The 21,644-nt window shown below is 46.1% G+C and overlaps 1 protein-coding gene across 4 annotated transcripts in view; it reads left to right on the top strand.

Annotated features, from left to right (window-relative positions):
- Window positions 1–21,644, top strand: part of PDE4C (phosphodiesterase 4C) — an 837,713-nt gene that overhangs the window by 555,773 nt on the left and 260,296 nt on the right. Inside the window, exon 1 of one of the 4 annotated variants that reach the window (XM_069216590.1) lies at window positions 5,191–5,589. The exons of the other annotated variants lie outside the window; for them this stretch is intronic. Coding sequence (XP_069072691.1) covers window positions 5,399–5,589 — 191 coding nt within the window. The 5' untranslated portion in view covers window positions 5,191–5,398. Of the gene's footprint in view, window positions 1–5,190; window positions 5,590–21,644 lie in introns of those variants that run through there. 4 annotated transcript variants of the gene reach the window in all.

The raw sequence follows: 21,644 nt of genomic DNA, 5'->3' as shown, positions 1-21,644 counted from the left end.
GAGAGCCGTCCCAGGCTCCCAGTCTGCATTGGAGCGCCCAGCCTGGGAGTTACAACCAATCATAACGTTGCTTTGCGCAGCGTCGTGATTGGTCACAGGGCAGGCTGGGAGCCTGCAGTGCAGCTGAGAGCGGCAGCGACGTACAGTTTTTTTTATTTGTATTTATATTTTATTTTTGTTTTATCCCTCCCGCCCCCACCCTGCCACTATTCCAAGTCGCCCGCCGTGACTGGTTTGGTAGTTTGGAAGGCTGGTCACTAGATGGCAATTGAGACCCTTTTTAAAAAAACAATTGAAATTTAAATGGTAATCGTTTTTAAAAGAAACAAAAGTAAAAAGAATACAACTAGGAAATGACACCAGCTTCAAGTGTCACGCTGTTCTTGATCAGAAGATAAATACTGCTCTATGCACTGTTTTGTTGGGGATGATGATATGAAATTGCAGTCCTTTTTGCCGGGTTTAAATTGTTTACTACCTACAGTGAGATTTTTTTCTGGACTTTGAAAATGTACTTTCATAGGAATAGCAAATCATTGCTTCATTTGCACTCAACCTAAACAAAGTTTTAACTTTATTTTAGTTGTATATTTTCAAAGAAGTTGTGAAGCTACACAGCTTTTGAGATGCTGTATAAATGGTCCTAAGTAACAATCGGCCTGATTCAAAAAGGTAACCTTACACTTTTGTCTAATGCTTAATGTTTATATGTCGGAGATGGCAGTCCCAGTGGAATCTTTTGGAGTACAGGTTGTCTCATACGCAGACAACACACAGATCCTTTGAACATGGGACAAACATCTCTGCGGCCCAGAATAGATTTGAAGCCTGTCTGTCAGCAGTAGTCCAGTGGATGAGCTAGAGCAATCTCCAGTGCAACATGAGCAAACTAGAAGTCCTGGTTTCCTCTCCTATATGGGGTGATAAGGTTTGGCTTAGCTCTGCTATGCTGTCTCCTCCGACTCCCACTGCGGTAGTTTGGAATCTTGGGGTGAAGTTTGACCATAAACTGTCTTCAACGCCCAGGTGGACAGTGTGGTGGGGACTTGTTTCAGACTTCTCACATCTTTGAGAAAGTTTCTGTTCCTGCTCTACCGCCACCCCATGCCCCCCCCATGTTCAGAGAACATGGTAGTACACACCCTCATAACCTCGCAGCTAAATTGTGCCGATGCTTTCTACTGGGTTCGCCCATTGTACCAACTTAAGAAACTCCACTTGGTACAGAATGCCACAGCCCGGCTTATTTTAAATATTCCAAAGAAAATTTCAAACCACGCGCATATTAAGGAATTGCATTGGCTGCCAATTTGGAAGAGAGTGAAGATTAAGGGACTGGTGTTGGCCTACCGAGTCTTTCATAGATCAGGTCCTGCCCACCTGGCCAAAGACGTATTCATTACCATCGGCTAGAACTCGGCACTCTTCGGATGTGCTGCTGGGACTTACGCCTAGCGCTAGGAGGAAGAAGTAGGTGGCCGCTTCAGGTTGGAATGCCTCTCTACCTGCGTGCTACTAAGGATGACGGTTCCTTTAAGCGGGGCCTGGATGTTTCATAGTGCCTTCTAATGTAGTTGTAGGGTCAATGGTTGGGATTCACAAACTAAAAGTGAAAAGTAAGTTTACAACTGCAGAGACTCTGCAGCCTGGCCGTATACCTCCGCCAATCAATAGGTAGGCTAGGCTTATCTTTTTATGTGCGGAGTTCTCTGCCCGACTGCACAGTCACCGCAATTGCAAAGTTACTACTCATGCGTGGTTTGGGAATACCAAAAAAACAGAAACATATACAAGAGTGTAAGATCACCTTTGTGAGTCAGCCCCGATCCTTTTTGTGTGATTTAATAAAAATATAGGGGGAAGATCCAATACATTTTATTGGATTGAGAAGTGCGCGAGCAAATTGCATTTCCGATTGAAATTCATAAAACGTACACACAGGTTTTAGTTCTGCGAGAGAGCGTTAGATGAAGAGTTTTTTTTAAAGTAATGCCAGATTTCAAGGTACCCCTGTACAGTAACTCCAAATGACCCGCACCTTTCTTTTTTTGTTCCCGGAAGAGAGTGGTGGGTCAAGCGCAGGGTCTCATGGCTCAGACCTTTGGGGTCTCGTGGTGCAGGCTTCATATGGTGACATTTCTCCAGGGCATTTTCAGGTTCTGATTCAATGGATTTCTTAGGATGTAGACAGTGCAGGAAATAAAGGGGGTCAGGAAGGATCCCGGATCCGGCCGCTATTGCTTACCAGGTTCCGGGATCCAGGCCAGCCCAAGGAAAACATGCCACGTTTGTCCTGGTATAATTTGCCAACACCAGGACACGTTCCGCAGTGCCGACATGCGGTCTGCTTTCCATTTCGAATCGCAACCTTCAGGGCGGGAGGGTATTTTCACTTCCAGCTGGATCTAACACAAAGGCTTCACTTCAAGGGCCATCACTACTGCTTTCATTAGAGTCACAAAAGAAGACTACCCAGGGAACACCGTACGGGCCGTCCAGCAAGACCCTGCCACAAAGACCGGAGACAAAATTATTTTGATTAGAGGTAAACATCTCAGACCATATTTAATTACAGCATTTTTGCAAAGGGAGAATGCGCGTCTGATAAACAGTGAAATATTAAAATGTTACCATACAAATGGTTGACATAAATATCGGTCCTCATACTGGGAAGGGTTATAAGGAATCTAAACCGAACCGTCCCAGCCATCCTGATGCACAATGTTTGGGAGCGCGCGGCCTGGCTCCTCCCCGGGGCCTCCCTGCATCCTCAGAAACCAATCAGAGCCCTTCGCCGTAGCGTGAAGGTCCAGGAATCCTTTGCTTCCCCAGCATCACCTAGAATGGGGAAGAGATCAGCTCAGATGTAAATTTAAATTCCCTGCCAGAGGCATTCCCTGGGGACCCTCTGGCCCCAGATAAATAGACGGGCAGGACACCCAGGGCCAACACTCGTTCCCCTGGCGCAGACCGCATCCCTCGCCCCCCAAAGGACCCAAAATATGATAGAAGACTCAGCCTAGGGGAGTCCAGAAACAACCACTGCAGTCCATTTCTAACCCCCTCCCCCTATGAAAAGTTGGGGCTCTGTAGCCCCACCCTCGGTGACACTCAGATGGGAATAACCAATCGTGTGCAGTCATTTCTTATACCAGATGCGAGGGTGATCCGAAATGTCACTGCCAACCACGAGCCCATACAAGCACGTGCCAGCTGGCGGCTGTGGGCTGGCAGCAACCGAGGCCATCGGACCCCCGAACCTCAAGCTAGGTGGGCTCGCCCTTTGCAATCCCCAGGGCGAGCCTCGAAACAGCACGATCAAAAAGCAGCCTTGCAGCACATTTCCCAACTCAAGTTGCTCTGACTAGACAACTTCTCTGTGGCTCAACGTTTCAGCGCCTGTTGCGTGTCATGTGGCGCTGTTATCACTAGAGCAACAACTGCTGGAGGAACCACACTCGGGGCGCACTGTGTTATCTTGGACGCGCAGGGAGCAGTGACGTCATAGCCCCCACCCTTCGAACCCGAGAATAACAAAGAGCAAACCGCCCTGCACCTCCGCCCCAAGGCCTTCCGGAGACCGGCCAACGTAGCCGAGACTTCACTGCTCACTTGTGAGTAGCCCCTCCAGTCTGCTCTGTCATTTCAAGGACTTATTTTATTATTATTTTTTTAACAGTTGCTTCTCTGCAACTTTAATGCTAGACTCCAACTACCAGAATGCATCAGTAAACGCCATGCTTGAATGTGGCCTGAGACATGACCTCTGACACATGAAAGCACTTGGTAAATAACATCTTCCTGGTTCTCTGCTTCCTTTTTTAAAATCACAAAGTTTCCAAACTTCATTTTATATTTATAAACTTCTGCTTTCGAATGTCGGTGTTTTTTGTAATGTCCCTTTTAATCAGCGAAGAGGACGGTGAGGCTGAAGGCGGGACGCTCGGAGCTGATGTCCTGCCGGCTGCTGGGCTGGGGGTGGCAGCACTGACGTCCAAGCTCCGTGAGGCTCCGGAGCCGCCCTCCTCCACCATACCCCCCGGGTTCCCCCTCACCCCGGCCGCCCAGGGCTCCAGAGCGGGTTCCACCTCGCCCCGGCCGCCCAGGGCTCCAGAGCGGGTTCCCCCTCACCCCGGCCGCCCAGGGCTCCAGAGCGGGTTCCCCCTCACCCCGGCCGCCCAGGGCGGGTTCCCCCTCACCCCGGCCGCCCAGGGCTCCAGAGCGGGTTCCACCTCACCCCGGCCGCCCAGGGCGGGTTCCCCCTCACCCCGGCCGCCCAGGGCTCCAGAGCGGGTTCCTCCTCGCCCCGGCCGCCCAGGGCTCCAGAGCGGGTTCCACCTCACCCCGGCCGCCCAGGGCGGGTTCCCCCTCACCCCGGCCGCCCAGGGCTCCAGAGCGGGTTCCACCTCACCCCGGCCGCCCAGGGCTCCAGAGCGGGTTCCCCCTCACCCCGGCCGCCCAGGGCTCCAGAGCGGGTTCCACCTCACCCCGGCCGCCCAGGGCTCCAGAGCGGGTTCCACCTCGCCCCGGCCGCCCAGGGCTCCAGGGCGGGTTCCCCCTCACCCCGGCCGGCCAGGTCTCCAGGGCGGGTTCCCCCTCGCCCCGGCCGCCCAGGGCTCCAGAGCGGGTTCCACCTCGCCCCGGCCGCCCAGGGCTCCAGAGCGGGTTCCACCTCGCCCCGGCCGCCCAGGGCTCCAGGGCGGGTTCCCCCTCACCCCGGCCGGCCAGGTCTCCAGAGCGGGTTCCCCCTCGCCCCGTCCGCCTAGGGCTCCAGGGCGGGTTCCCCCTCACCCCGGCCGGCCAGGTCTCCAGAGCGGGTTCCCCCTCGCCCCGGCCGCCCAGGGCTCCAGGGCGGGTTCCCCCTCACCCCGGCCGGCCAGGTCTCCAGAGCGGGTTCCCCCTCGCCCCGTCCGCCTAGGGCTCCAGGGCGGGTTCCCCATCACCCCGGCCGGCCAGGGCTCCGGAGCGCAGCGGGGCCGGCAGCGCTGGAAGGACCCCCTCGCGGGGCAGCCTCGCCAGCTGGGACCCTGCTGCACAAAGAGCGCCTTGTTTGCACCATGTCACTGCAGCAGCAAACCACAGAGGAATAACCACCAACAGCACAGATGCGAGAGCCGACGCCTCCCGCCCAATGGACCATCCCACTAACTTTTGTGGTTTATAAGTAGCGCAGGTTGTAATGTTGCATTGTGTCCGGGGGGTGTCTCTGAACTCCGGAGAGCACTGGATTGCAGAAAGGGCTTAAGTCTTCATCCAAAGACTCAACACTTGTTTGGAGCCCCAAATGCGGTGGAGGAAATGTAGGGTGATCCTTTGGCACACGGTCCAGGACTGTTGTTGGACCCAGGCACTTCGGACAGGGGACAGGGACAGGGACGTCGGAGTCAAGGGGCTATGAATGACCCACTGGCTATCATTATCCGGAACAATGTTTCGATCCTTGGGATTTCGGAGAGGCGCTAGTCCTTTGGCCAACCTCGAGGAAGAGTTTGAGAAGTGCGCCGGCGCACACCGGGCAGCCAGTTCCATGTTCAGTGGCAGAGTCGTGCCCTACGGCCAGCATCCCATCCGGAGACATTCATGCATCGGGTGAGTGCCCAAATTCACTCAGTGCCAAGAATAATGATGTTTTCGAGGTTTCACCGATCACACACGCGGCTGAGTGCCTGGTGTAGATTCCAAATACAATTCCCTATTGTGGGTGGGAGTTGTCTCCAAAGGTACCCTGATAAATTGCCCCCCAACAGTTCTAGGGGAGAAATACAACTCCAGTGAAAGGTTTGCGTCCAATAGCTCCTTAAGTATGTCAACTGTGAGTGAATGTGGGTTGCTCCAGCCCTAAGTGTGACTTACTTGTGAATTTCCAGAATTAAGTCGCACCTGCTCATGGAAAGCTTTTGTGCATAACGCGCTCATCATAAACACACTTGGGATTATTTACGTTCACAAATGAGCAAATTATAGATACAGCCTTTAAACTGTTCTATTTCCGTACACAGTGATGTGAAATGTTTACCAGCGCAACAATCACGATGACGATAACTAAATAGTCTGAATGCAAGAAAAAGAGAGCAAATTAGGATATATAGCATTGTCGATGCTTGCAGCTCTTTGGTTGGATGAGAATACGCACATTTAGAGAGAAAACAAAAGGTTTTTGAAAATAATTTAATGTAACCCAAAGTAAAGTCTAATATTGGTTACATTGTTTGTGTCATAGGTTGTGTGGTTGTTTGGCTGATTGTGGTGTGGTCAGTAGAGGTTTGTTAACTCTTCAGTCAGTGGTGTCTGCTGTTGGTAAAAGGTTTGCTGCTGTTCAGATGTTTGTGGTGATTTAAGGTTGAGGATGGAGAGCTTATCTACTTTTGTCAAACTGGATGGCTAGTTGTCCATATCCCGAACTCTGCAGATCTCTTTCCTGTACCGACTCCCATCTGCATTGCCATGATGAGCACATGGACATGGTCTATATTCTGTGTGTGTTGGTGTCATGCGGGTGGAGTGTGGTGGGCAGGCACCACTTATCCTACTTTGTAGCTTTAGCGATGCTCTGGGCATATGTGGACATCAGGGTGGTCTGTCTTCTCTGCTCTGTAGGAAAACTATACTTCTCAAATATAATTGCAAATGCATTATGTGCGTGGTGAGGATCGTCTTTTGTATACTTATTGGGTGGTTTTGAGGTGTGTTTTAAATTTAAATATCTTTCAACAATACTTTTCTTCTCCGCTTTTTTCCTTTTTTTTGGTCTTTCCTGTTTTTGGTCTTTCCTTTCCTATCCTTTCCTTTTTTTTCTTCCTTTCTCTCTTCTGTCTCTCATTTCCATGCTTCAAAATATTTATCAGTTACTCATTTTGTTTCTATAACTACTATATTAAAGGGCGGAGTTGAGCTTTGGTAGAGGATCCACATTTTCATTGGAATTTTATCTTCAAGCTCTTCTACTTGTTTTTCCATTGAATTCCAAGGGCTTTGAGTGACATTCCTTAAATGTATTTCACAGAGACTTGTTGCTCTCTGGTGGCATCCAGGAGACAGCATTTGCCCCAGCAATGCATTATGGTAAATGTAGTCTATAGTATCCCTTTAACCCACTTTGTAGTTCAACTATTCTTTTTAGTTTCAAGCAATGTGTGCTATGTTCACTAGTCTCCTACTTAAGAAATGTATTACTATACTAACATTACATTGCAAGACATTTCTGCCAAAGGTAGGATTAAGGTTGTCAAAAACCCAGTTAAAATGGAATTTAATCTGCTATTTATCGCATGTGGTCCCGTTTGAGTTCAAAGCGTGTTTGTTGGAAAGTCTTCAGATCTTGTACCATGACCTAGCCACCACATCTGTTGTTCATAGTATTTCTTTCCTTTTCTTTACTTGATATGTATCAGGCTGGAGAAAGCTAAGGTGGATCTCAGTTAGCAGAGCGGCAAACTTGTTGGAGATCAGTCAAAGATTGCACTCTGGACGTGTCAAGTGATTTCACTTAAGCCCCATGTTCTTTATAAATCAACTCACAGTGGGTTGTTGGGTATTGAAGTTTGAAAGTTTACGTCAGCTGTGAGATCAAGGCTGGTCTTACCATGTCGATGAGAAACGTGGAGTGTGCCAGTATCGCTGCAGTGTAACACTCCATCTTCCCCTTGAGATAAAACAGTGAAAAGTGAGGTTCAACACAGTGTGCGTCAGCACCAGTGCTAGGATTTTAGGTGCACAGACTAACCTTACACTGTGCCATTAGTTGCCTCTGTAGCGTATCAGCAAGGGCTTTGTTCAGGCCATTCGTTGCACTCTGGTGACTTCTTGTGGCCACTTTTGGTAATGCCCTAAGGCAGCTGCCTACAATGTCCTTAACTCAGGAGCGGTCCATGTTTCACCATACATTTTGTGTGCATTGCAGTAGCCTTCACTTTCAGATTTCATTTTATTTCAGTGCACTGAGTAATTGTTAACTGGAAATCAGTTAAAGGCATAAAATGGAGCCCTCACGATGGGACACCTAAAATAAAAACTACGTTGATGATGAGATAATGAGTTGCATCGCTAAGGGCACCCATGAGTGTATAAGCGATTAAAGATGCTGTACGATGAGGGATGGAGCATGCCACATGAGACATGCCTGTACGTGTGACCTCGGATCACCTCTGAATAAAACTTGGGCACTACACTCCACTCCACCCAGGATCACATCCACACGTGGCTTCCCTTCCGCCATCGCCTCATGAGCAATTTTAAGTGTTGATCTTATCCGTCTATCCCTCTTACCACTGGTAATATTTCTCCGTAATGTGCATTGTGTAGGCGTTCGTGGTTGAAACCTGCGGCTCTACCAGGAGGTAGTTACCTGAAACCAGAGGTGCGCCGCCCGCATCAAACTTACCCAACAAAATGTTCAGGTCAATTAGTGTATTTTTTAACTGATCTCACAGATCAGGACATAAATGTATCTTAGTATTGTTTAAACTATATGTCAGGGGGCTTATTCTCCCATCATAAGGTTGCCCTAAAGTGGAGGTTGGGGAGAGGAAAAAAATAGATGGAGCGCAGTAGAAAAATTAGAAAGAGCGAGGAAGATGCCTAGAGCATTTAGTGGTCTTTCCAAAAACGATAGCGTTGTATTGCGTTCAGAGTACTCGGAGAGTAAATTTACCATTATTCCCGCCTCACCTAACCCGTAGTTACTATGCTCTATTTCAGAATGGGGTAGTGCTGAATAAACACCTGCAGTCCCTCCGCTGGTTCCCGCAGAGTAAACCCTTAAGTCGAGGGACCATCTACCATGGGGCTGTCGGGGCCCAGTGGCACCCGCCACCACCCAGTTTTGGGCGGGGCATCTGTAATGATGTCATATAATCTAGTCTTGTGTTTATGTTTACTACTGTTCATTGGGATTATTATTGTTCAGATTAACACCACTGGGGTTATTATTTTTCTTTAAGTTATAGGCTTTCTCGCCCTGTGAGATCCAAACCCCTCTGCTGGGCAGTTGGTGCTAGACGTCACAGGGCGAGGATCCTCTGGACGTTGCCTCCTACGAATAAACTTATTTGAAAAGCCGTTCAGATTTTAGCTTCGTTCCTTTCTCACAGCATCATACCAGGCATGGTGGTCCCAGGTAGGGAAAACACAAAAGACCCTATCCCTGGTCCTTGATTGGTTGGTCAGTTTGCTCACAAGTTGGTCAGTAGTTGTCCACTATGTCCCTACGGACATAAACGTATTTTCAGAACTATGGGCACACTGGCAATATATAACTAGACAGACTCTATCAAGAATGTCACACCACACAAGTAAACTCCACACAACTGGATAGCTCCTTATACTAACAACTTAACCCAATATCAACACAATCTAGCAAAATAGCACCCCACAGGATCAAAACATAACACATACACACTAGATCATGGTATAACACAATAACAAGAGTACAACAAACCACACATCACAACTTAATAAGACCACAACACAGCACAATGACACAAAATACAAACAACACAAACCCCATAATTGCACACCACAATGCAACATCACATTACAGCAGCAGGGCAACACCACAACAACATATCAAGAACCATGCAACACTCTTTTATTTTCTATTTATTATTTGTAGTTTTTGTGTCACCCATAGAGCAACATTACTTAAAATGTGACAACAAAACACAAACAACATAATACTGACACTAAATAACATAAAAAGGATAACACAATAAAAAAACTCAACAAACAAAACATGAACAACATCCTATGACACCACAGTAAAACAACACCCATAACACAAGAAAACAGAAAAGCATACAAGATCATGACAACAAAGTGAAAGAGAACACAACACAACACAACTCGAAAACAACACAACCTCTCTGCAGCAGAACACAACAACGACTTCACCCACCAACCTTCAGTACATGATTACTTGCATGAATTGACCGTTTACAATTCTGTAATCCATAAACTTCAGTGTGATCATTTATACAAGGAAATCGTACACTGCGGGGATTCTAATGAGGAAATAAACGGCACTTTTTGGGTAAATTGTACATCTGCAAGTCACAGCGTCATACAAACCCAAGCTTTTGGCATCTGGAATTTTAGAAGGTGATACCACTGTTGGATTCTCCGGGGGTTGGGGGGGGAGCAGGGCCTAGTAGGGTTAGGCGGTAAGTGACAGTGAGAGACAGCTTACTTAGATCAGGTGTCTCAGCCCATACAACCCTGAAAGAAGCTCCCAGCCCTGGCACAATATGCCTTTGTTAGACACATGCATGATTTCCTGCTGCAGAGAATGAATGCTCCTGGCTTTGAAGTATTGCATTATTTAATGGTTTTTTCTTCAGAAATGAGTCCAAAGCATATTGATTTTCAGAGATTTAATGGGCAATAGGAAATGTATAATTATTTTTTTGTCACCATTTTAAAAACATTTTATTGGAGGGTGCAGCCCCCCGTGGACTGTTGAACTTTCTCTCTCAGTGCAATACGAAGCTGATCTTAAAACATTTTGCAGGGGTACTTTTAATCCCCATTCCAGGTCTGGAGGACACCCCATCTTATAATGTAATTTCTGTCCAGCTCTCAAGCTTCAAGGAGCTCTGGGAAAAGTACTATGGAATTTGTAACATTGTGGATTTCAGGACGGGACGATTTTCCCCTCCTGGGGCTAGGACTCTACAGAAAAGGATGAGTACGTGGTGAAGATGGACCTTCGGTTTGAGTCTGTTTATTTTTGGAAGAGTTAGTTTGGATACCTCCTGCAGGGATTATTTTAAAGACCGAAACTGTGTCAGTTCCTGCCTGGGAACTCAGTGGATTTCTCTGGCGACAGCTGCATTGTATAAAGCTCCTTCTCGCTTTCTCATCTCCCACTGTTAGTGTTCAGATGAAACTGTGCACGGTGGGAAAGACTTCTAGGCATTACGTAAAGCAGTGGGAATAAAACCCACGTAGATGCAACTGTGGCCGAGTGGCACGTTCTCTACTTCCAACGAATAGTGCAAGAAAATGATCTTACAGCAATCTGATAGTACTCTGGGATTAACGTCAAAGTAGTGACGCAGTAACTACTAAGGGATATATCAACAAAGGTATCACCAACAGCACAGTAGGGGAAAGGAAAGGGAAAATGGACTATATTCAGGACTTGGACAGTCCCAAGGAGAAAAGAGTTGCATGGAGAGTGTGCAACATCTAAACCCCTCCATCAACTACTACTTCTTCCCTAATAGGTGCAACTGTATAAAAAGGGGATAAGAGGCAGTAACAAAGGACGGCGAGTCTCGTGACAAGGAAATGTATGCCCTACCATATTTTATATTTTTTCTCTTCTAACCCTAGAGTCGCTGGGGTTCCTCTAACCATGGGTGGCCCATTCTAGAACAGTACAAGGGCAGGATTATGAACCAAGCTATTGACCCTCTCCGTGCCAATGAAAAGCTGAGTGGTATGGCTAAGGGAGTACGAGTGAAGGGACTCAGAAAACAGCAACAGCGCCTCCCCTGGCTGAACCCATGAAGGGACCATTAGAATCTTCTCCGAAACTTGGCAAGTAGTTAGTGTGAGTTCCTAATATTGTTTAAATATTCTAATTTTTTAGAATATCTCATTTATGGTTTATGTATATTGCCCACACAGTGAGTGGGCACCTCGGGGCACTAGTAAAAGAAACCCTTGAGGCTGCTGCATGTAAATGCTCGCTCTTCACCCAACAAGATGTTTGGCCTGACACACATTCAGTGATACCAACTTAAGGTTTAAGTATAAAGGACAACAGAATTGTATATTTTCTAACTCGACATCTGCAATCTTTAGTTTGTGTTTTATTGAGTAGTAGGTTTGATTGCATATTTATAGATGCATGCATTATTTACATACCCCCCCACATTCAAAAGAGCAGAACAGGTGGTCATTAGTTCTCATACATAGCACAAAAACATGTAACGGCCCCCACAACACATCAGATTCTCCACCTCTCCTCCTGAGTTCCACAAGAAGCTGAAGACATGGCTCTTCAAATTACTCTGAGGGGACAACGCACCTGCTCAAGCGCCTGGGTGCCCTCACGAGTGATTAGTGTGCTACAGATAGACATAACATTTTTAGGGGCGAGCACAAAGCGCTCCGTCCCCTGTTGTAATCTGTCTATGGGTTTGTAAGCACGCCCATGTCACGTCAGTCACTTTCATTGGTTTTTGGGCTTTCCTTTTAAAATCTGCTTGCTTTCATTAGTGAAAGGCATGCGTACGTCATGCCTTTTCCAGTGTTTAGCCCTCCTCGAGCGCATCGACCAACTACTAAAAACATACAAGGCTCGATGTTTTCCATCTGATTTCTGGCCTACTTTTTCTCTTTATTTCGCAGCGTGATCTCGCTGGGCAGTAGTCGAGCGCTTTGCATGACATCGATACTGTTACATAGGTACTTGCACTTTTGCCGGTTACATAGATTATTGCACTTTTGCCGGTTACATGGATAATTGCACGTTTGCCGGTTACATGGATAATTGCACGTTTGCCGGTTACATGGATACTTGCACGTTTGCCGGTTACATGGATAATTGCACTTTTGCCGATCGGTTTCACTGCAAGCAAACTTTTATTTCCCTTTGTGTGTCTGGTTTGCGCTGACGGCGGCCGTCGGCTCACTTATGTGACACTTTTACTTTTCAATTTATATGGCAAGAAAAGTCCGGTTAGTTATGTGAAACTGTTTTCATTTTCAATTTATGTGGCAAAAAAAGTCAGGTTAGGAGTTTACAACGCTAATAGCTCTAACTCGAGCAAACGCGAGCCCCATTGCATTGTTAAATGTAGGCTCCTATTTTGCTGCTGAAATTATTGCCTTGCAGTGACACGTGGATGTATACAAATGTGTGGTTTATTGGTGAAAACATAAATTGCACTTCTCACATATTCACATGCACACCTAGTGTACATTGGAAATGTGCACCTCCGCTATGATTGCAAATGAGGTTTTGAAACCCATTCCTATGTTAAAGTGACATCAGTACTTTAATTAATACTCCACCCGTTTCATAGGACTTATTTCCTGCCTTCAAGGAAGGGCATCATGGACAAGCACTGACTGGTTGGTGCTATAAGAGATTAATAAATGAGTGACTTTTTCATTGTCCTAGATTATGGGGCGACCCCCATTCCCTGTTATTTCCATAGACCACACGAGTCGAGGCATCCGAGCTGCCACGGGCATCTTCCATTAATTTAGCTGACATATGTCCTGGGTCTCACCAGTAGTTAGATGAATCTGGTTCACATGGCCACCCTGCAGCTGCAATGCATGTTTACAAGATGCAAGTCCTGGCAGCAGAAAAATGTGTCTGAGATCGTTCTTGCTATATAAGGCCACCTGAGAGGGACCGAGTACTGTGTGTCCTGATGCTCCTTAAATAAGTACACAATGGCATTTTATTCAAGGCACATCTAGTGCCAGATGAAGGGCCTGATTGGCTGGCTAATTTTAACGTTGCAGGTGCCTGTTGTCTAACAGACTCTCTGTGTATGGCTCCAAGTATCCACTTTGTTTTCTATGCATGTTGTTTAGGTGTACCTTTCGGTTTATGAGTGATGCAGAATTATGTGCTCAAAACTACATACATTTAGTAATGGTTCCATCATCCATTTTGCAAAATGGGTTTGTCCTTTCAAGTGCTACATCCACATCTGTGGGCCTTTTCTGGATTATGTACTCCATTCTGGAGGCCTTAGTATTGTAGCCATAGTAGGCCTGGGAGGAACTCAGGAAGTTTCCCTCTTTGGAGTTACCACTGCTGAACGCTACGTCTTGAATGCTGCCACCATTCCTGGGGAGCTCAGAAAGACACAGATTTGAAAGCTGTTAGACCTGCCAGCTCTTGGCATGGTTCCCCCTGTACTTTTTGCTTCTGACCTCGAGTTTTTGGTCCTGTGCTGAATTTCATTTTTGCTGGCTTTAGGACTCTGGGCACTTGACCACTGCTGACCAGTGCTAAAGTGCAATTGCTCCTTGTCTAAATTGTATTGGTTATTGATTTATCTGTGATTGGCATATTTGATTTACAAGCAAGCCCCCAGTAAAGTGCACTAGAGGTGCCCAGGGCCTGTAAATCAAATGTTGTTAGTGGGCCTGCAGCACTGATTGTGCCACCCACAGGAGTAGCCCTGTAATCATGTCTTAGACCTGCCACTGCAGTGACTGCATGGCAGTATTAAACTGGCAGTTCGACCTGGCAAGTGCACTCACTTGCCAGGCCCAAACATTCCCTTTTACTACATGTAAGTCACATGTAAAGTAGGCCCAAGGCAATCCCATGGACAGGGTGCTGTGTATTAAAAAGGTAGTCTATGTACTAGTGTGTTTTAGATGTAGCTGTATTTCAGTATGAGTACATTTGGTTTTCAATTCTGTAAGGCCTATCTCTCCCATAGGGTAACATAGGGATTGCCTTGAAATATATTTTCTGTGTAATTTCCCTCTGGAAGCAGATAGAGATATGGAGTTTGAGGTCTCTGAACTCACAATTTAAAAATACATATTTTGGTAAAGTTGGTTTTTAGATTGTAAGTTTGAAAATGCCACTTTTAGAAAATGGCCATTTTCTTGCTTAACCATTCTATGCCTCTGCCTGTCTGTGGAATACACGTCTGGGTCAGGATAACAGTTGGGCTGGTTGTGAATTCACTCTAGACAGTCACATAATGGGAGTTGAGGTGTGTCCTGCATATCCTGATGGGTCTTCCTGGGCTAGAGTGGAGGGAGGGGCTGACACTTGCACCTGAATAGGGCTGTGCCTGTCCTTACACAAAGTAGCCTCCAACCCCCTGTAGTGTGCCCGGGGACAGGACAGGGAGAAGCAGGGTCTTGTGTACTACAAAGATTTTCCTTTGAAGTTTGCCTACTTTAAAGGTAGAAATGAGTATACGTATTGAACTGCTGATCCCACAACTTCAGAACACTTCTAGACAGAGGACATTCTGCCAGGAAGAAGAGCTGGATGCTGGAGGAGGACCTGCCCCTCGGTCTGCTGCTTTGGTGTGCTGTCCTGCTGCTGCTACTTCTGCCTTGGGAGTGAAAGGACTGGACTTTGCCTTATGCATCCTGCTTTCCAAGGGTCTCCAAGGGCTTGAACTGAGGTTTCCTCCTGTTGTGAAGTCTCAGGGACATCCAAGACTTTGTCTGGCAGTGCCTGGGCTCTTCTGCGGAGAGTTCTGACTTGCCAAGTGGTGCCAAATCCAGTCCCTGGACCCTTGGAAGTGGAAGCTGATGACCTAAAGAAAAATCCACGCACCACCGGAGTTGCGGCAGATAAATCGAGGCAGTGCCTGCACTGAAGCTGAAAAACCGACTCGGCGCCAGCAAAATAGAAGCATCACCTGCTTCAGCGCTGATCAATCACATCTGGATTTTTCATGCATCATCCCTGGGCGTCAAATCTTCAACAGCAGCAGAAAGAACTGAGGCTTTGTGGCCGGAAATCAACGCATCGTTTTCCTGTGAGGAAAGAATCGACACATAACCAGGGAAGGAATCAACACACTCCCTCACTTGTGAGTAAGGCATCGACGCATCACTTGCTTTTCTGATGCATCACATCTTCTGCGGCTTTATTTTTGATGCATACCGGGTACTTTGTACTAAAACAACTCATTCATTGATTCCCATGGATTAAGACTCAACTTGATTTCTTTTCTGGTGTATGTTGGAGCTGGTGTGGAGTCCTTTTGTGATGCTTTCACTGTGTTACTGTGTGTGGGTACAAATACTTTACACATTGCCCCTGAGATAAGCCTGTCTGCTTGAACCAAGCTACCAAGGGGGTGAATATGGGTCATCTTAGATGTGTGACTTCCTTACCCTGAATACCTTGCCTACTTGGGCAAGGTGTAAACTTACTGCCAGCTAGAGGGCCCATTTCTAACAAGAGCCTTTGAAGTCAGGATAGCAAGTGGTAAATAGTTTGACCCATAAGTGCATTTGAGAGATTCTCCAAAAATTGAACTTTGTATCTTAGAGAAGACGAAGCATTGTAATGTACGTAAAGATAAAGAAGAAAACTGCATATATTTAGAAGCACTTATATATACCACCTAAAGTTGGTGGTACTATTTTTGAGCCCAGCTTATTCCAGGTTATTTTTTTTGTGAGGTGTGAATTTGCAGGGCACCGTTTCAACTGAAGTAGAAGTAAAAATGCTACATTAATTTAAATATGGTTGAGACTTGCTGCTGAGTGATACTGCAGAAAAACAAGCATTAGCAAAGCCAAGAGGTATCGCCTTTGGGATCTGTTGGTTTTGCCAGTTATCTGTTTCTATTCTGCTGCACTGTACCCCTAAGGCTGCGCAGCATGGCTAAAGATGTTTTTAAAAAGTCATTTTGAAGGAGTTTGCACCACAGATCCTTTCACCTACAAAAATTAGTCCATCACATTTTTTGGTTTGTTGCTGAGTTGGAATAATAGGAAAAGAGAAAAATGCACAAAATCTTTTTTTTTTTTTTTCTTGAAGGTGGGTCGAGAAAGCAACACAGGTGGTGGAAGCAATGGGGAGTGAAAGCAAGATCTTGGGTGAGGAGTAGAAAGCAACGGGGACAGAAGTCACAACCAGTACAGGTGGGGGTAGAAGCAACACGGGAGCGCAATGGATGTATCCACATGGAGGGCACGGGTGTGGTGAAAGCAGGAGACCGACAGAGAGAGCATAATGGAGAACTGAAGTGAGCAAATGGGTGAAAGAGAGCAACATGGAGCTGATGGGGAGAAGGACACAGGGAGAAAGCAACAGAGGGAAGTACACACGGTCGAGCACAATACAAGGGTTGGCCGGGGGAAGCGCACAGATGACGGAGATCAACACGGAGTGCAGCGGGAGGGAAGTACATGAGAGAGGCACCTGCAAAACGTATTCACTCCTTGGTGTGCTTAACCAAAAAGAAGCAAGCAGTAAAAGTACAGAAGCCAGGCAATCAAAAGAGATGGTAAAGAGTCTATGCTCCATGGGAGAAACCAACACAAGATTGACAAGCTGGGGCACAAATAAGAAGCAGGCAAATGAGAGTGACGGGAAAGCCAAATAATGGTAAGCAACGGCTGGACTCCAAGCCACTGTAAGTTCTTGGGAAGCACACAATGTCTCACAACAGACAGCGCACGTGCTGTCTAGTAGGCATGACATAAAGAAGGGTAAACTACATGGTGTTGTTTTCTTATAAAGTCTGTATGCCTGAAGGCCATTGTCCATCACATGACTTCTGGTATGACCTTGGGCATATAAGCTTTAACACGTTGTCTGCTGCTTTAGTGAAGTTTTAGGGCGCTAAAGTTGCCTCGGGTCGACCTAGAAAGCAACACAATGACCATTTGTACGTAAAGCAGGTGACTGCCTGTCTCATTCTTTAATTACGAACCAGGGCAAGGCAGAGACCTTACAGACTGATTACTGCTCGCACCTCGCAGGCGCTTAACTACTCATGAGTCTGGGGGGGGGGTGTTAGGGAAGGCAAAGGTTTGTGTAAGATCACTTTACACAACATTAACAGGAATATTTGTTCCAGTGGGGACAGCCGGGGGCTTGTTTTGACTTTTTCATGTAGAATGTAGTTGTTTCGCACAATTCCTTGTTTTAAAGAGGGTCGTGGCCTGAGATGTGCTCATTAACTACGACTTAAGGAGCACTCAGCATTCCAGAGGTTTCCCAATTCAACATTTCAATAGCTGGTTTCTTCGTTTTATCTTCCTCTTCAAGTTAAACATTTCTTTCCGGATTGCTCGTTTATGTCAATAATTCACTTTTAATGTGGCGCCAAACAGAGGAGAGAGCGGCCTGAAAAACGAGAGTCCTGCGAGGGAGTCTGTGGGAAATCTACACTTTAATATCAATATGGTTTTCAGAAAACATGTTAGTTGGCGCAGCAGGTCACACAACGTGCTCGGGTGTGCGCCGATGCATGGCCTGTCAGACCCTCTGGATATTGCGGCACGAGATAGGACATTTTGCGACACAAATATAAAAAAATATGCGGCAGACTATCAGGTTTTTTTGCAGCAAAATATTTTATAGGCATTAAGTTTTGCACAGTTTTGCTCATAGTTCAGTCATTTTAGTAAAGTACTTCAAAATCCCCCATAGTTCAATTGTTTCTGTGAAGTAAAACACAGGAGTTCACAGACCCTTTTTTCTGCGAGCAAGCAACTTTACCACAGAAGCTGTGAGAATGCATATTCCAACAAAAAAATAAAAACAGTAAGCAAAATCCCAAAACAAAGTGCTCTTAATGTGACCATTTTACCAGCTTCTGTTTCATCCTGCATGATGTAGGCGGCACCCTTAAAAGCCACGAAGATGAGGTAAAAAACATGGAATAACGAGCAGAATTCAACGTGGCAACCACCGGAGAGGTGTAATCTCTGAAGGGATAGATGAGTCCTTGTCAATAGGAGTACAATGCAGTATCATCAAACAGTCTGGTGCATTCTGGGAGTTGTAGTTTGCACCGACATCAAATTAATTAAGCAGACAAAACTACAACAGTACAAAGGCAGATACAAAGAAGAATCCAGACTGGTGCTGTGTACTCCCATTAATATCTTGGCATCTTCCAACCTTGCCTTAAAAATCACAAAGAACTAAGTTAAACCTAGCCACTGAACGATTTATTAATGAAAAACAGATCTAATGTTAAGTAGAAAAAACCCTCTTCTCCAAACAAGCCTACAACCCGCACGGTCAGAGATGGCAGCCCATGATGCGTCCCACACGTGCGGATTAGCAAGGGTGTTCTAGGGATGAACCTTCTCGGCTGAAAATCCATGAGCAGGTGAAGAAACAGTAGCCATATGGAAAGATTGCCCTCATCCCCTATGTACAACCAAGACCAAGCTTCCAAAACTTCTCAGAAGTCGCCACCCTGGTCTAAAGACGGATGGAAGGCCTTGCAGGCAGGAAAGTACCGCTCCCAATCTTGGTGGGGCTTGGGCAGAATCAGGCATGTTTTGTGAAACATGACCCTTCTCGCCTACAGTTCACTCATTTTCAGAAACTAACCATATTTAGTTTTCCTCTCAACCACACTGGTGCAGTATATATCCACTGTACCACCCTAGCACAGTACGGACATGAAGCGTGCACATATACACTCAATTCCACCGAATAGCATCACCTCTCATGGCCTAAATGCAACCAGCGGCGTCCTGATGCTCCGCTCTCATCAGGAAGAAGAAAGTCACCTTCGCGCATTGATGTCCATCAGGTTGAACGGAGCAGTGAGACAAAGAAGGGGGAATGACATTGCAGGGAACATACATCTGTGCACGTCTTGTGGTCCCTCAGGCAGGCGGGCTGCTAGGAGAGAACAAGGAAAGGAGAAACAGAGACACCTCTTCCACCTGCAGTGGTGGGCATCGCAGTATTTGATTAATATTGTGGTGAATTTTGCAAATCGCGAAATGCCTGAGGGTCTATACTAGGCAGGGACCACAGGAGTCTTTTCTTCCTCTTCATCTCGCCGCCCAAATTCGGGTGCAAATAGCTCCTTTCACAGACAAGTCCAATGGCTTGAATTGTATGCTTGCTGTGTGCTGTTCAAATGAATCCCCATTAGCTGGAGGTGGGTGAGCCACTGAAGTAGGGTGACCAGGAATTCTGGATTTGCTGGGACAGTCCCGTTTTTTCTACTGCTGTCCCAGTAGATTTTAACAAATCTAGCTCTTGTCCTGGTTTGTACGAAGGATAGACTTGAATCCGGGGAGGCGGGCATTTAAGTTCTTAAAGGCTGGATGTGTTAGCAGCTCCTATCAGAACAGTGTTTAGTTAACATCCATGAGGCTGGGTTTAAAGGTTGCTTTTAATCAGGTTAATTAGTATCTCTTTGTGTTTCTATGTTGATGCATGATGTCATTTAAATCATTTTGTGCCTCTCAGGTGATTTAAAAGTGTAGTCCTTATTCTATGTTTGCTAAATGTCCCAGTTTTTGGTTTTCAAAATGTGAGCATCCTGCAAAGAAGACTTGTACCAGGTTCGAGTCTCTTGCCAAATTCTGGCTCAGCTCGAGGTCCTTTTGGAACCTCGAGCAGGTAATGAGCCGAGCTTTCATGCGGCTTCTGCCTGCTACTGTCTGCTCTATACAGGATGTGGCGTTATGGGAAAAGCTGCCGACTTTGGAACTGGGGAACCAGGTTCCAGTCTCTGTGTCGGCTCAACGTCTTGTGATTCTGGACAAATTACTTCATCTGCCCATGCCTAGAAACCATGAATATGACCTTGTATAACGTAACTAGTGCTCATGGAGAGCAGTTGAGCCGAGTTTGCGCTATATAAACACGCAGAAAAATGCACAAAGAGGTAAAACAAAGTCTTAATATAAGGAAAGACAAATAGATACCCATTAGATGGCTGATTTGTACAAAGTGAAACCAGAAAACCTGGATAAATTGTGTCTTCCCCGCTTTAATTGTGTGATTTTAGGTAAATATTTCATTTCACCATAACACCTTTTTGCTTACTATTGCATATAAAAGCACTTTCAAATTTGTGAGTGCAGAATACATGTTGTACAAGAATACCTATTGTGTTTGATTTAATAGACTATAATGTTGCTGTATAATAATCTGTACCTCAAACGGGGAGTACATGACAACCCTATTGCCTCGTAATTCACTAATCGCTCATGTTTCAAAACTATTACTTTAATAAGTATTTCTCAGGGGTGTAATAACGTGACATTAATTTCAAAGCTTCCACATTTTAAAGAAATACACTTTTTTAATTTGGAAGAGTCGTCATATTTTAAGTATTTTCTTTTATGATTTACATAGCTACCATTTCCAGGCTCTACCCGTGTAAAAGCTCTAAAAGCTGACCCAGACCATTGGCTCGCCTCTGGCTAGTCTCTTAATTTGTTGACTAGCCCACCTCTGCCACTGGCCAGTGGTCTTTAAACTTTTTGATTCTGTGTGGATCACATAAAAATTCCATCAGGCCCCCAGAATGGCAAGCATATGTTCTCACAATATTTCCCTAAATTCATCAGCAATTAAAATAATTAACAATTCAAATATTGCGGTCATGTTTAGTTATCCCTTTTAAAAATGGAAATATATTATTGCCTACATACTGATGGAAGCCCGGTGTCCCTAAAAGTGTGCAAGTGTTCACAGCCTGAGGTATTTCGAGGGCCACTTGGATCTTTCCAATCTTCTCCTAACCACGCCCAACTTTAATACAGGCAAGTGTGAGAAAAGCATTCCTGGTGGTGTGGCGCACTGCCACTTTGTGTTTTTTTTCACTGAAAACACAGTAATCATTTCAGCATGTTTTTCCTGGCCTCAAAGGGGCATAGAAATGATCTTCTTCCACCTCCGGAACAGTGGCGGCCGCTGCAGATCTCAAGGGGAGGGGCGGGGGTGGTCTGGAAGGGAATAACATTTTTTAAAAAATATAACTTACCTCTTTCCGTTGCTCCGCCACCACCTGCCATCTCAGTCCTCTTCTGTTGTCCCAGCATTCACTGCTGGGACACCATCACAGGCTCCCCAGCAATCGTGGCGCTACTTACATGCTATGCATAGCATGTAAGCAGCGTCGGGATTGGTCTGAGCAGCAGTCCCTGCTGCTCAGACACAAGCCTGGGGTCTGTGCAGATTCTCCAGCCCGGCTGTG

Source organism: Pleurodeles waltl, chromosome 12, assembly GCF_031143425.1.
Source record: "Pleurodeles waltl isolate 20211129_DDA chromosome 12, aPleWal1.hap1.20221129, whole genome shotgun sequence".
Lineage (NCBI taxonomy): Eukaryota > Metazoa > Chordata > Amphibia > Caudata > Salamandridae > Pleurodeles > Pleurodeles waltl.
Note: the sequence above shows the minus strand (reverse complement) of the source record. Positions and strands in the feature narration are given on the sequence as shown.